Consider the following 16207-nt stretch of genomic DNA (forward strand, 5'->3'; position numbering starts at 1 on the left):
CAAGGGCACAGGGGTGACTGCTGGCTGCTAGCTGCTCCAGGGAGCAGGAGGGGTGTCCATAGGCCATGAGACCCTCCTTGGCCCCTCACCTCCAACTGCAGCACCTCAAGCAGAGGCAGCTGGGCAGCTCCAGGAGTACAGGACTGGTTCATACCGTGTGTGCAGCACAGGTGCCTGCTCTTAGGGAGGGAGAGATCAGAACTTTGGCTGCATCAACCTAAGGTCCCGATCCATCACTGAGAGAGACCCCTCACAGCCCAGGCTCCCTAAACATTTAAAATGCAGCTCAGTGAATGAGTATAGCGAACAACAATAAACATAATCATAAATAAAATATAATAAAAACAAATAAAAAAAGCGAAACGTTGCGTTTTTTTCACAGTAATGATCCCAGCGGTTCCACAAGCAAGAAAGCCGGGTGTGAAACGGAGGATCCGAAGGAGGCCGGCAGACAGAGTGGCCAGGAAGGCAGGTCCGACACCCTGACGCTAAAAGCCCAGCATGCGGAGCTCCAAGAAGAGCAGGCAGCGGGGTGTTCCCCTCTGGTGCAGAAGGCGAGCCTCCACCACACGGGCTCCCCAGTGAGAGTGCAGCGCAGCAAAGGGACGGCCTCGTGTTCCCATGCAGCTGCCTCCGATTATGAGCTCTCCCTTGACCTAAAGAATAAACAGGTACAGAGGCTTCCTCCTCAGGCTGTGGGACAAGGGGACGGGGTGGGTGGGTCTGCATTCACACTGTGGTGGGACGTCTTTCAACAAATACTTTAGCCTTTTGTTCACCTTGAGCTTTTGCCCTGCCTGAACAGGCCTGGCCCGTTGGCTACGTGGGGCTGATGGAGGAAGTAGCTTAGTAGCTTCCCCACCTCTGACTGCTATACCCTTTCACTCAAACATGCTGGGCTCTGCTCCTCGTTGCCTGGGTTCTGTGGTCCAAAATGGACCCAGATACTCAGTTGTGACTGTAGGCTTAGAGACGGGTTGCGGGCAGCCAAGAGCTGTGGCATCCAGAGATACTGCTTTGCTCACAAGCATACAGTGCCTGTAGGGCTCCCAGGAACTCACTGTCCCAAAAGACCTCCCTCATGGGAGAGGTCTCTAAGAGCCCTCTTGGATCACACTGGACAGGCCCCCAGTGCACTTCCACATTAGCCTCTTCAAATCATGAGCTTTCAGGGGAAGCGGGGTTTATTCAATGAGTGTCCTGCATAGTGTCCGCCATGATGTTTGTGTGTTGCTACCATCACTGCCTTCAATCCAGTGTTGGATGCTGAAGAGATAGGCAGGTTTACCAGGCTGAGAGAAAATGATTCAGTTCTTGAAGTTGCAAGCCCTGCCTCCTGTGCCCAAGGCTACAGTCTAGCTCCAGAGCACAAGTCTACCCATCTCTAGCTGCATCTCCTGATGGGCTCCCAGCAGGGGATAACGGGACAGGGGCTAATAGCAGCTGGCCTCCTCACTCAGGCAATGAGGTGGAACGTGCCCCCCCCACCCTGCGTCTCTGCAGATTACAGCCCGGGAGAACTGTTGCGTAAAACAAAACCTAAAGAATAATTTCCCTGGGATGGCAGCTCAACCAGAGGCTGTTTGATATGCAGACCCTGCAGTATGTAAGATGAGGAGGACAAGCAAGTGCTAGTGACAGTGTCCAGATTACGCTCAGTGGGAGAATTCAGTGGGAGCTGTGCTATTGCACATGAAGGGTGTCAGCTAATGAGGTTCCCACAGAAGAAGCTGCTGCTTCTGGGACATCTCTCTGCCAATTCCTTCAAGGCATTGCTGCTGACCCTAAACATACATGTCAGATCAATGTCCCAATAAATTCCTGAGCAGAAAAGAGACCTTGGCTCTTTAGCTCTGTCTTTATCAAAATATTGCATACTCAACTTGGACAGAATTCTTGCTTCACACCAGGAAAAGAAACGAGAGAGACTAATTAACTGGCTTCACAAACTGATGTGACATATCCTCAGGGTGGGCCAGATCTTGGCTGCTGTATGTGGGCTTAGCCTCCTCGATGTCCTAGAGCTGCTCTGATTTGTCCTGGGGAGTGTCTGTCCTGTGTTATTTTAGCTTTAAGGTCATGTTGTCCTCTCACTGTTCTTGCAGTAGAGGCCAGACCTGCCCTGGGTGCATGTGAGAGAGAGACATGTTAGCTGCTTGTTCATTAAATTCTGGTGCCTTGCAGAACTGACCTTGCAGGGACCTGGCCTATCTCATAGGTGAAACCACTTTTCGCAGCAAAGGGGGCTTACTGTATGTGTGCTCCTCCAGCCTGATGGATGTCCTCAGTGGATTACCTCCAGCTCTGGAAGGGAAGATTTTCAGGGATTGAAGAGTATTAATTCTTCCAGTCTTCCAGTCCTTTTCATAGGTATTCCTATCAACTTACTTGTCAGGTAGTTCTCTTGAAAGGGAATAAGTGTGATAGGACCCTCACAGCACTGTCCCAGTAGTTCCCTATTCATAGCACAAATTGTAATACATTAATAAAATTTACAGTAAGAAAAACAGGTGGAAGGAGGCATTTTTAGTCTCACAGGGCAGTTGAAGTCACATTTAGCTTTTGGGAGAGGACTGAGTACTGGTAAGGAAGGAGGGTAGCATACAGTCTCTTCTGTAGGGCTTGGAGGTGCAGGTCATCTACCAGTCATTGCCCCTCAGCGTCATACTAGAGGGTTGGTGAGTGCAGTCATGGCTCTCCTTGCTCTCTATCCCATGAAACAGAGCATACTGACAGTGCGCAGGGCAGAAGTACACTGCTGGGTGCTTGGAAAGTAAACTCAAGTGCTAAAGTTCCCCTATGTTTAGGCTCTGTTGTAATGTTGGGAAAATGGAGGGGATCACAGGAGAGAGGAACATGCTTTCAGTCGGACAAACTCTTCTGCTGTGCTGAAGGGTGGCAGATGTTCCATGTATGCGGGAAAACGTCCCATTAACACATGGCCCTTATAGCAATGTCATTCCCTTGTGAAAGGTTGGTGGAAAGGAGGGGCCTTAAGAATGGATGATAAAACATGTATGCTCTGTATGTCTTTTTTTTTTTTTTTACAATGCATGCATTGACTTGTGTGACTCAGATTCTGTCACTGAGCCTGATTCTCTTCTTGCTAACTTGGTGGCATGTCGCCATGCTCAGTGGCAACCTAGGTGGAAAACCAGTGCTAACTGAGAATAAGATCAGGCCCAATCTCTCCTGGCAGATTTATGAATTTATGCCTATGGGCAGCAAAGCCAGCGGGTGTGCACTTCAAATGTTTGGCCATATCCAGGCCTGGCACTTTGGCTTGCCTTAGGCTGACCTTGTTAAAGCTCCCTTCATGTGCAATCCCTCACGGCAATGGATATTTCCCAGCCATTTCTAATTCAACCACAAGGCCTGAATTGCTCAGACTGAGTGTTCATATTGAGGCCCAGAAATGTATTAAGCTAATTATTCTTTCAAATCCCCCCGACCCCACTCCTGCTTTTCCCTTCCTTTGGCGCCGGCTGTCAGATCGTTCCCCAGAGAAGAGTAGCTTTAAGTAGGCAATTACTTGTGATTCATAGGGTTTATTAGGAGTGAGAAAAGGCCAGTCATGTCTGGCCTTTCTCGCTTCTCAAATGGGAAGAGAAGGTTCCTCCAGCAAGCCAGACATACGTCTCTATTACCTGTGACTGCAGTGGTGCTAATGGATGCCCTTTCCTCCTCTCAAGAGGAAGAAAACAGGCCAACAGCTGTGTGAAATCCTTAACTCCTCTTGAGTGTCAGTTAGCTCGACCTGATAGCAAATGTGAATGTCTCAGACATCAGTAAACAGCAAATGGCTGGGCTACATCAAGGAGACAGAGAGAGAGACCCACTCCTACCAAGCAAGGGTGGGGAGGGCACTTCTCTATGGGGGTGCTGCTTCTGGCTTTGCCAGTCTTCTCAAGCATCCTTTGGACCAGTCCCCAGTCCTTGTTATCCCAGCCGCAAGACACTGTAGGACTCTCCCTGCTTTGGACAGGGCCAGATGGCAGTGGACCATATGCAGAATCCATCCTTACACAGCTGGTATGAACTGGAGAACAGACTAGGTTGGGAGTCCTCTCACTTTACATCTTGTTCTGCTCCTTAATGCCTTAGCCCTTTGGGAGGACTGAGATAATGGATTGCAATAAGCTGGTGATGTTTTATCAAGGTACTGACAGCTTGCACCGTTCATTTAGACTTTTAGAAGGATCTCTCCTCTCAGTCGTTATTAAAGTCTGCCTTTTTGGGAACTGTCGTTGCATGAGGTAAACTGGCCTTTTACTTCAGATCAGCAATGACATCTTGTCTTGGCCTCTAAGAAGATCAGACATATGAATTTCATGTTTTCAGAATGCCTGTCCCTCCTTGGAAACCTCAGATAATTATAAGGCTCTTGCTTCTGCCTTATTTTGCATCTTACTATTATTCTGTCCCTCAGATAGCTGTGTCTGTCCCTCCCATTTGTTCTTCTTTCCCTCCCAACACAATTAACTCTACATTTTGATTAACCAGACCATTATATTAAGTGCTCACGGTCAGCTGTCAGTAATAACTGTCTGGGTTGGGCCTGTGTGGGTTATTGGTTTAATTTGCATTTATCTGCATGAGCCTGAAGGGAAGGGCCAAGGGATAACTCAGTCTCTTTCCAGGGAGGCCAACTTTGAAGAGACGTGGCAGGAGTGCTGGTTTTATGGTGGGGTTTAAGATGGTCATTTTGGAAAGAAGGACAAAGAATCCCTGCAAAACCCTTCTGCTTGCTACCCGGAATCTCTTCTTGTCCCTGTATTCCTCTTTCCTGCCACATCAAACTCCGGGGATAAGCAGAGACCTTGTTTATCCAAAAAGCCTACTGACAGGTCTTGTGGTAAATGAACCTGAATCCATGATCACTGTGTGGGTGATTTTTAGCACCAGTTCTGCAGATCCTTTCTGGGAGGGCAGCAGGGCAAGTATTAGGCCAATGTTTTTTAAATTAGGGGTGAGAAAAACTCTGAGCTAGCTACTTCTACAACTGCAGTGGCCAACCCCATTGCTAAACAAATTGCTAGTATTTCTCAGTGCTGAGCTTTGATGCTTGATTTGGACAGATGTGAATTCAAAGGCAAGGCAAACAGAAAACAGAAGCCTACCTTGTGTTTGAGCACAAGGCAAAGGGTCCCTGCTTCACTTCCCGTGAGGGAAATATAAAAGGTTGTGTGTGTCCTCTGCTCCCTTCCAGAAATGGCAGCCTCTCATCCAATGCTGGCAGGATCCCTAGACCTGTTGCTGCTTGGGGTGATAGGGTGCCAGTGAGCAAGGCCTTCAGTACTTACTCCAGCAGCCAGGATACCAGTGCAGGGACAGAATGGCTGGGGTCATGTTGTTCCTCTCTTCCTGTTATCTCCCAAGGTCATATCATCTTCCCCTACTTCCAGAGCAGTTAGTATTGGAAAGATGCCAGAGGTGATTGACACTTCTTACAGATGTCATTCCAGGCCTTCACTTGTACCTAGATCACTCACTGATGGTTTTATCTGCAAATTGCATAGTGTTACAAAAAAGGAAAAGAAGAAGGAAGCAGATGACATGACATGACTCTGCGAGCTGAGGCTCATGCCTCAGTCTCACTTTGACTACAAAAACTGTTTGCACTTAACCTCAGATCTTCTGTGAGCTCAGTCCTTCATCCTGTGAGTACTGGGCCAGCAAGGCATGGTGAAGGGCAAATGGTATCTGTCTGGGGATAAGGATGCAGTCAGTAAAACTCATCCTTTGGATCTGCTAATGAGCTCATACTCACCACATGAATGATGTTGTGAACCAGGAATTCAGGACTGATTTTACCAGCACTCCCAGTCCTAAACTTCACCTTTTTTTGGCTTTTCCACATGTGCACACACACATATAAATACTACAGTCTGCACCTGCGCTCTGCCCTGTGAAGTACCGACAACGTAGAGTTTAGCTCATAGTTCAGCCAAAGTGAAAGTAATTCTAGTTCATCCTTCTTTTTTCTTCAATCCAATCATCCACCATCATCTTCACACTGTCCCCCTTGTTCTCCATCAGTCACTCACTGGAACCAAGTCATCTAACATTGTCCTGTAGCATGTTAGTGAAGGCCCAGCTGCAGAGGAGGAGTGAGGGGATTACCAGGAAGTATAAATACTAGACTACGGAAGAGAAATTACCATACATAGTTGCTTTGTTGAAGCCTGTTGAGAAGCCACTTAACTGTGTGTGTATGTATTTACATGTGTTTGTTGTTACCAGCTCAGGAAGGAGTAAATCCTCCTGCTACTTTTTCTTAATATCTTGTCTCAACATTTAAAATCAGAATTTTTTACCTTTCAAAACTGAGAGTCTTTCGTTTCTTGGATAGTTTTCACTTCACTGCTGGCTGACACCTGAAAGATATCAGAAAGGAAGACACTTTGGGATTCAGAGTGCTTTTTAAAAGATGCTGAACAAACCCAGCCTCCACTAACTTCTGTGGAAGCTGATGTTTCTCACTAGCTTCTATGATCAAGCCAGCATTTTCTGCATTTAAAAATTAGATTTTCTTTCCTTTTTCTGAATGGTTTCTCCTTTCCCTGAGAGTATTCCCTAAGGTGACTAAGGAGGGGAGGAGCATTAGTAACACTCTGAGACAAAGGATGATGCTTGATATTACCAGAGCACTGCTGAGCAGGAAGACACATTGCTGGAACACTATTTGCAGTGATGAGCTTGCCCTAAAGGCCATCAGAAGTGGGTCTACAAGGGAGGGGCACCTCCAGGCTCCAGCTTGTATGGCTGGCACTCTAGGAAGAGGCATGGTCATGTTACACCTGTGAGGAAGCTCACAGTACTGATGCTTTAGCCAGCCATGCCCAAAGAGGGGCCTTCCGTTAAAATCAAGGGCACGGCAGTGCAGGAAAAAGCTAATTCAGTGTTAGAATTTCCTCTGACAGTCATTACAGACTAATCAGTGTAGGAACTGGGGTCACAGAAAGCCATCAGAAGTCAATTAACAAAAAATAATCTCTCCTGTTTGTATGTCTTTCAGATCGAAATGCTAGAGCACAAATACGGAGGTCACCTGGTATCTCGCAGGGCAGCCTGCACCATCCAGACTGCTTTTCGGCAGTACCAGCTCAGCAAGAACTTTGAGAAGATCCGCAACTCACTGCTGGAGAGCCGCATGCCACGCCGCATCTCTCTGAGGAAAGTCCGGGTCCAGAACTCAGAGAGCTTCTCTGCTGAGAAAGCCCTGGTGGAGGGGTACAACTTTGTGGGCATCCCCTTGGTAAGGTCCCCATCTTTGCCAGCCACCATCAGTGGGGCACTGACTGAGCTGGAAGACTCCTTCACAGAACAAGTTCAGTCCCTGGCCAAGTCTATTGATGATGCCCTCAGCACCTGGAGCCTGAAGACCATGTGCTCACTGCAAGATGGGGGCTCATACCAGATAAGGGAGACTTTCAGTGCCAGCTCAATGCAGCCAAACCAAGACTTAGAAACTGAGCTGCAGGACAAAGAGAAGGAGGAAGGGCTCCTGCCAGATACCCTACCCAAGAGCAGCAGCACTCTCATGATGGCTTTTCGAGATGTCACAGTCCAGATCGACAACAAGAACATCTCTGTCTCATCGTCTACCTCGGTGTCCATGGCAAACTGTCTCAGCAGCAATGCTCAGGCTGGGCTCTCTCACGCTACCAAGGCTGAAGAAAGCCCAGGAGAAGGGGAGGGAGAGGCCAGTGAACCACCGTCTGCCCCAGAGAGCTTACCTGAGTCTGGAGCTCTCCAGAACAGCCACAATTTCATTGAAGTGAATGTCAGTGCTAATGGCACAGGAGACAGCAGTGCTGAGCCTGGGCAGATGGCAATGCAGAAGCTCCAGTTTGATGCTAGCAACGAGACGGGGCAAAGCAAAGGCTCTGAGTCTGAGAATGCAGACAACTCGGAGCAGCTGAGCAGCAGCAGCACCTCCACTTCAGCCAAGTCAGCCTCTGAGGTGTCCTCGAAAGAAGCACTGCAGGCCATGATCCTCAGCCTCCCAAGGTACCACTGCGAGAACCCAGCTAGCTGCAAGTCCCCCACACTTTCCACAGACACCATGAGGAAGCGCCTCTACCGCATTGGGCTGAACCTCTTTAATATGTAAGTGACTTTTCCTCTTTTGTATTTCCCAGCCTATTTCATGCCTCATGGGAACAGGAGATGGCAAGCTCTTGATCTAGATCCGTCTCCAGAGAAGTTCTTTTGTATTCAAGGGCATGACCCTCTGGGTATGCAATGCAGACCACAGGTTGGCTGCCCAGAAGCTTTTTCCCTAAAGTCCCCCAAGTGCTGTCCTGATCTTCTGCCCAACAGAGGAACAAGCCCAGTGCCCCATGCGTAGTGCCCATGCTCTCCTGAATTCTGAACCTTCAGTCCCAGTTGCTGTCCATTTAGCATCCACCAGCTGAGCCTAGGCTCCTGCTCCACTCTGTTGCAAAGGAACAAGCATAGCTGGGCATGTAAACCCAGCCCTGGTTACTTAACATGGGGCATTTCCAAGTAAAGAGAGAGAGGTAGAGCTGAGCTTAGTTAGCCCAGAGTATGAGTGCTCTGGCTGTCATTTTCCTTCTGGTATTTGGGTAGATTTTCACCTGACAGACCAGATTTAGTCATCTCAGTCTCTCACACATCTGAGTTTGATATCCTATGAAAAGGCTGTAGGTGTGAAAGCAAAAGCAGAGCAGCCCAGAGATTATTGTTTGAAGAGGTTAACTCGAGGGGTCACACATAGTCTATTTTGGATTGGCAGAAAGCAGCTGAGCTCCTATAAGGAGCTTTAGATTTACTCATTGCCTTTTGATGAGACTTTTCTCATCAAAGCAAGCCATGAGAAATATTGGGTTTTGCTCCATCATCACACTCTCATCTTACACTGTCTTGGCTTCCATTTGAGTCCCCTGATGAAGGTGCTGGGGATTTAATACACTTATACCAGAAGAATGTTTTGCCACGCATTAGCGTGGGCCTTTTGGTCAGAGCGAGGACTAAAGATTACGCAGTCCTAGGCAGAAGTTTTGCACAGACAAGGGGGGCAATGCACAGGATTTATGTATGTGTAGTATGGAGGCTGTGGACTCCAGGAGGCAGGAATCTGGAAGAGAGGTTTTTAGGGCTGGGCTCAGATCTGAACTGAAGTTCAGATCATCACATCCAGAACTGAAGTGATGTTAGAGCAGACAGATTTGGGACTCTTACAGAACTGAAGAAGACATTTTACTAGCTCTGAGACTAGGTTGTGAACAGGTGGGTCCATGTGTATATATCAAAGTCAGGCTCTGGGCGCACACAGATTTGCCTGATAAACACAAACAGGCTGGAATGGGAGAAGGGAGGCACCAGGCACAGGTGGGGGTTGATTATGATAGAGATAGTTCCAGGTCCACACAGATGTTCTTGTGTTTGTGTTGGGATAGATGTATTTCTGGAGGGGGTCATGGGGCTCATGTCTCTGCTACTAAGTGTTTCAGTAATCTCAGCCATCCTTGGCAGGAGTCCCTCCACCCAATGTGTTTTCCTTTGGTTCCTGCACAGTTGACATGAGCACTGATGTGAAGATAAAGCAGGAGTGAAAATGCTTTTTCCCAGCCTCTCCTCCTCCCCCAGTCTGCCTGGCACACTTTCATGTGACAGATCAGCAGTGCCAGGTCTGTTTTGGGGAAGTAGCTCTGCCATCCTCCTTCATTCAGTGACCTGGGTTCACTGCATCTTGCAGGTCCCTGTGGAATAGAAGACTTACTGTGGAGCTTTGAAACGCAACTTCCTAGCCAGGCCTCCCCTGCTCCCTTGAAACTAGCTGCTGAAATAATGTGCAGTAACCTGTAACGCTCAGTTTTCTTGACAAAACATTGGAGGGAGGGAACTGACCTGTTAGCCTTTGGGGAGTGAAGCCTTTTTTTTATTCTCTGAGCGGGATCTAAGGGACACATGCTCCCCTTGTGACACTGTAGTGTACCTCAATCCAAGGGGCTGGGAAGGCCTTTCAGCTTTCTGCAGTTATTTGGTTGTTGATTTCCCTGCCAATTTCTAGCAAGGGGGCAGTTTACCATTCTAGGGTTTGCGATGTGAGCACCAACCCACAGGGCATGGAGCTGAGGCTGTGCGTGCCTGCGTGCACATCCTTTTTGCTGACTGCTCCCCTAGACCAAGAGCTGAAAGCCTCCAGTTACTAGCACCATCTGCCATAGTCTATCCGGCCTTGAGTTGCTTTTTCAGCAAGCAGCGCTCTGGCTTGGAGCAGGCCCCTGGGAACACATCGATGCTGCGCTGCTGTGGCGCTTTCCCCATCCCCACTCCACAGTGAGGGGGTGGAATCCCTGGAACGGAGAGAGCTTCATTATGCAGCACTGCTGTAATAACTCAGCGTGTGTGGGCAGCTGGCTGCGTGGGCAGAGGGAAAGCCAGCAGGACGTGAGGAATCCCGCAGCATTTGCTGGCCGTGCTTAACACCCCTGCAACACTACAGAAGATAGCAGGGATCAGACTCAGGAGAGATGGAAGGGGAGTTGTTTGCTGCACATCTGGGTAAAAGCCACATGCTGCAGTACATGGGATACATCTGCAGGTGTTCAGTGGCAGAGATGCTGTATTGCTATCAGGATTTTGTGGAGAACAAATTGAATCCAAAGAAAAACTGATGAAAGGCTCCTGTTAGTGGAAGAATAGTGTGTGCATGTATATTTGAGTTATAGTCTAGGCAGTGCAGGAGGGCTGTCACAGCTGGACTGTTTTATCCTATGTCCTCTTGCATTGCATGTGCCATCTCTACTGAAATCTGCATATCCATGCCAGTGTGTGAGCTGCATTTTTCTGGCCACATTCAGCTCCCAGCTCCTCTGGAGTGAATCCAAAGTCAGTCGTGGCTTTGGAGTCACACCAGTGTGGCTGAGATCATCCTCGTGCTGTGAACACCATATTGTTCCTTGCCAAATACCAAAGTGTGCAGGTGGAGGTGCATTTTATGAATCTCTGTTGGTTAGCTTGACTTTAGCCCTGACTATATGACCTTTGCACCTTTGCCTGTGCTCTTCAAAGGTGAACCAGGAGATTTGTGTGATAATAAAGAAGGTGCACTGTTGCTTTTCCCTGAAGAAGGCCTGGGTTTTTCAATATCAGATCTTGCAGCTCGCCTGTTTATAAATTTAATGGGCTGACTTGTTCCCCCAGACACTCTCCCCAGGGATGCCACACTGCCCAGGATATTTTCTTTGTGACATTACAGAGTAAGCAGAACTATTTCAAGCCCATCTACTTTTTGTATACCCATGAGGCCCTTGTAAGGAGCAGGCCATTCTCCTGAATGCTGATCCCCTTATAGCTAGACATATGTTGCTCACCCACATCTTTTACCACCTGACAGCGTCACAGTCTGTGCCTGTGCATATCATGCATTCACATGCTCTGAGAACTCATCCTATCCTTTCCTCACCCCAGGAAACTACCTGAGCAAACTCACTCCTTGAGCCTTGACAAAGGCCCCTGAATTTGGGTTACTGATGGAAGTATGGCATCCTTTCATGAAGAAGCTACCCTCTTGCCTCTCCCCACTCACCAGCTCTGAGAACCAAAGAAATGTGGAAATCTTCCTGGCATTGCGTTAATTCCCCTAAGCAAGAATGCATCATGACAGACACCCTTCAGTGGGGCAAGCTGAAATATAGGAAGAAAACCTCCTGACAATACACACATGCACGCTCATTCCTGTCTGTACTGTGGGACAGGCACCACATAGGCTCACAGCCACTCCCAGGATACACAGAAGCATGTGGGCTTATAGGAAACATGAGGAGAAAGCCAAAACATGCAGACACATGGGCTCTGATGAACACGTATGGCGCAAGAGAAATCTGCATGTACAGGACATAGACACACACAAACATGTGCTTGTAGAGACACGGACTACCCCCCAAGAGCTGCGTATGCGGGCACAGACAGTGGCATGCTAGCAAGCAGAAAATTACTCCCACAACCAGGCAGTCAGGCCCACTCAGCACCAAGCCTGTTCTGAGAGGCACTCTGAGCCACAGAGGGAGAAAAACCCTCTGTCTGGGAGCTGCACGCAGCTCTCTCCCAGCTCTGACAAGGCATTCTCCGGGTTCGTGCTCTCATCTACCCACACACAGACATTTCTGCCTGAGGGGGTAAATCAATAGAGAAGGGAAGAACAACACAGCTAAGGGTGAGGGAAGCAGAGCAAGAGATAGTTAAGCAAATCTGAGCATGGGATTTCTCTTCAGGCAGCCAGCACCAGGCTCAGGTGAGAAAGGTAGGAAGTGTCACTCAACACTGAGCACTAAAAATGTATGAAAAAGAGAATTTTTTTTTTTTTACAGAAAAAGCGCCCACCTTTGATTATCCCACTTTGTGTCTTGAGCCCCGTTTGCCCATAGACTGTGGCAGCAATGTCTGCTAAGTCTCTTCACAGCCACGTTTTTCCCTTTGCCTTTGTCTGCCCTACAGAACATGCAATCCTATCTCCCCTAAAGCAAAGGGTCGTGTGCCCAGCTCTCACCCCTGGTCCTTGGGGACAGCTCTCTGTGGGTTGCATTTGGAGCAGCTGAACGTACTGATATTTCCTGTGGTGTCTGTGAGGGGCACCCAGTCTTATCATGTTCTCACAGGGACCCTAAACAAACCAAGCTGGGGCAGGGACAATAGAAGAGCCTTTGACTCTGAAGCAGACGTATGGCAGAAGAGAGTCACTGATGAGGCTGGTATAGTGCAGCAGGATCCTTTGTGGCAGTGGGATGGCACTTGTGATCACGAGGTGACAGCAGGTGCTGCAGGTGACACAGCAGGTCCCATGGCATCCTTTTGTCCTCAGCAGCAACTGGCGGGGACTCCCCCAAGTCACCTTTCCCTGTCCCCACCAGTACCATCCCTGCCACACACATGAACTCATAGGAGCCCATGCACATACTGAGGGCTGCATTGCTGCAAGCCATGAGGTGAGCCAGAGGCAATAATGCCTCAAAGAGGTCATGCAAACTCACCATGTCTCTGTTGTTCCCTTTCAGAAACCCAGACAAAGGGATCCAGTTCCTGATCTCCCGAGGCTTCATCCCGGACACCCCCATTGGGGTGGCACACTTCCTGCTCCAGCGGAAGGGCCTCAGCCGCCAGATGATTGGGGAGTTCCTGGGCAACAGCAAGAAGCAGTTCAACAGGGATGTCCTGGAGTAAGTGTGGAAACCTCTTCCTCTCCTCCCTGCACTGTAAAGGAGTTGCCAGCCCACTCTGCCCCTGGCTGCCCCAGCAAGCACCCTGACCTCCACGCCCCTCCATCCCCACTCTGCAGGAACTTCACCATTCCCACTCCCTATCTGGTACCTCTCAATGCATTTCCCAGCAACGTGTTTCCCCCTTAATATCAGCAGCCCTTTCATTTCAGTCTCTCCTCAGAGGGCCTGAGGAGCTCAGCACCGTCGAGTGGTAGCACTAGTGATGCTGGGAGGTTTTGTGGCTGGGAAACTCTGTGACTGGGGTCATCAGCACCTCTGATGCTTTCTGGGAACTACTAAGAGAGGCAGAGGAGGAAAAATATCTGCTCCTTGCTGTGAGACCAGCAGGGAGCAGTGAATGCTGGCTCCACACCTGGTTCTCTTTCTGTCCAGTTTTGAGATGGGTGGCCTTTTCAGTTTGTCCAACTGCACTGTGGGGATAATAAGAGGCGCGTTGGTCCTGTTTGTGATAATGAAGAAGCCTGCATGAGGAAGCATGCTACTAAGAGTTTATCATTACCACTGCAGTCACAGAGCACTGAGGAACATCCCCACTCCAAAAACTCCAATGGACTGAGCTGCCCCTTTTCTGAACAAGATCTCAGGTTTCCTCCCTGCTTCTGCTCAGTGGCTGCCTTTGCTGGATTGTTCCCTTCAATTCTCTGACTGTGACCCTCTCCTGGTCACACAGGCATGCATTTCTCAGCCTACACCTCTCTCCTCTTTTAAGTCTTGCAATTTGGGGTGCAAAATCCTGTGAATACCTGAGACCTATATTACCTCAGCACCTGCCTGTTGCTCTGCCTTCCACATTGTAACCATTGGTAACTTGTCAGCCCCCAGCATCGCAGGAGCAGGGTCTGAAGTGTTGGGAAGAAAAGCCAATCTTACCTGTTGTTCTGAGCATTGTCCAAGATGACAGGCTTTCTGCAAAGATAGGCCTGCGGAACTGAGATGAGCCTTTGCTTGGTCCTGATCTACTTCAGATGCGGGAAAAGGAGAAAGCACAGCTGTCTGTGTGATCACAAGAGGACATCAGGAACAGTGAAACCACCTCTCCCGTCCTGAGAACTGCTACAGTGAAAGCAGGAGGAGTTTGCAGGGGCAGAGTGTGAATGTGAGGGCTGCCATGCAGGGTGATGTGACCTGTGTAGTCAGGGGGCAACAAGCTCATTCAGAGACATGTTTCAGCGGATGACCAGCACTCAGCTGGGTCTTTCTTTTATTAGACAGAAGCACAGTTCTTAGTGAGAGCTGCCTTTCCATTAGGTAGGAAGTCCTTTGCACTGGATCCTTTATTATATTCTCCCATTCTTTCTCCCTTGAGAGAGAAAATGTTCTCTCTCTCCCTTGAATTTTGCACTGGTTTCTCTTGTACCAAGCCAAATGGAAACTCTAAATCCAATACACACACCACTTCTACTCCAGGGAAAGACTGGAGGATGCCAGTTCAGGAGCCAAATCTGGGCCCAAATTTCAAAATTCATGCCTGCTGCAATTGCTGCTGCTTATTGCTGCAGGTACCTAACCTTTGGTCCAGCTCTTTTTTTTAATATACTGTATGGGTATTGATTTGGCCAGCAACGAGACACATGTTCTCTCCATTCCCTTCATACTGAGAGCTACAATTAAAAGTAATTGCCTCTTTTTCTCCAGCAAGCAATGTGTGGGCTGCTTCCCCTGTCAGATACTCTGCTGAAGTCCAAACCTAGCCTCTGCACAGACAGGGAAATATCACAATAGCAATAGGCTGGCACTTCCTTGTAGTCCTAAACTTGGCATCATCCCTGCAAATGGCCATGTTCTTCTGCCTCACATGTGACTACAAACTCTGTGTCAGCAGCTCCTGGGAACAGCCCCTATTGCAAAGCTTGGTGTCTGCCTCCCAGCCTCAATGCCCAAGAGCTGCTATGTTGTGGTTGCCTGTCTTGTCTCTGCATGTTGCAGGAGGACCATTAAAGCAGGTGGCCTTATTCCGTCATGCTAATTACTCTCAGTTTCCACTGCACCTCTCAATGTTGCATTCCAAATGTTTGAGGGAAGAGTGACCCTGTCATCCTATTTACACATGTAGAAAGCAAGGCTCAAAGATGAGAACTGGGCTGTTGAGGCTGTGTGTACATGGACATATCTTGGACATGGACTGTGTGTACATGGACATATATCAAGCAACTGAATCTGAATTCGGGGTTCAAACCTGCATCTGATCTCTCCAGGCAACAGATGATGTTCTTGCACTAACAATCTGTGCTGCCATCCCCTCTTCACAATAAATTGCTGATTCGTCTTCCTTAAAGGCAAAGATAAAAGTAGACATAAAATATACTAAAATGTTCTAAATATACTAAAATATACTAAAAAATGTTCTGAAACAGGAAGGAAAACCCACACACTTTCAGCTGGTTGTAACCGTGCTGTTTGCAGGTACTTTCACTTTCTTCCTCTGTCAGTTCTGAGCTTGGGGGTAGCAATGGTTGGTGGTTTCTGCAAGCAAATGTTCATCAACTGCTTGTGAGAGCTGGCTGGGCAATGGCTGCACACCCGGCGGTGTGATATGCATGGAAACAAGGCATTGCCAGGGGAAATTCTGGTCTAGGATTATCATCCTGGATATTTTTCCTGTCCGTGCTGCAGGAAGAAGAGGGCTGGCAGCGTAGTATAGTGTGCTGGCACTTCCAGTGCACTATAGCTCAAGGGCTAGTCACAACTTCTGAGCTGTTTGTGTGGGAGCAAGAGGCAGCTCAAAGACCTTTTGGCATTTTAGAACTGTCTAAGACCTAATCTGGTTCTCATTCCCCATCCAACTCCAATCAAACTAGCTCAGGAACACTGGCACAGATTGGGAGAATGTACTGTGCAAGGGCTGTCTTGCGGTCCCCACATCTACCCACACTTAGCAAGCCAGTGTTAGGGTGTGTGGTATTCCCTGGAGAGCAGGTGGCAGACAGGAATAGCTCCTACAGTAGCTTCTGCACAAT

General features: G+C 48.6%; 1 protein-coding gene across 1 annotated transcript in view; it reads left to right on the forward strand.

Annotated features, from left to right (window-relative positions):
- Positions 1-611: 611 nt before the first annotated feature.
- IQSEC3 (IQ motif and Sec7 domain 3) overlaps positions 612-16207 on the forward strand; it is a 32810-nt gene continuing 17214 nt past the window's right edge. Inside the window, exons 1-3 of the mRNA XM_009577643.1 lie at positions 612-671; positions 7019-8112; positions 13026-13187. Coding sequence (XP_009575938.1) covers positions 7025-8112; positions 13026-13187 — 1250 coding nt within the window. The 5' untranslated portion in view covers positions 612-671; positions 7019-7024. The remainder of the gene's footprint in view (positions 672-7018; positions 8113-13025; positions 13188-16207) is intronic.

This window comes from Fulmarus glacialis, unplaced genomic scaffold (genome assembly GCF_000690835.1).
Source record: "Fulmarus glacialis isolate BGI_N327 unplaced genomic scaffold, ASM69083v1 scaffold33685, whole genome shotgun sequence".
Taxonomy (NCBI): domain Eukaryota; kingdom Metazoa; phylum Chordata; class Aves; order Procellariiformes; family Procellariidae; genus Fulmarus; species Fulmarus glacialis.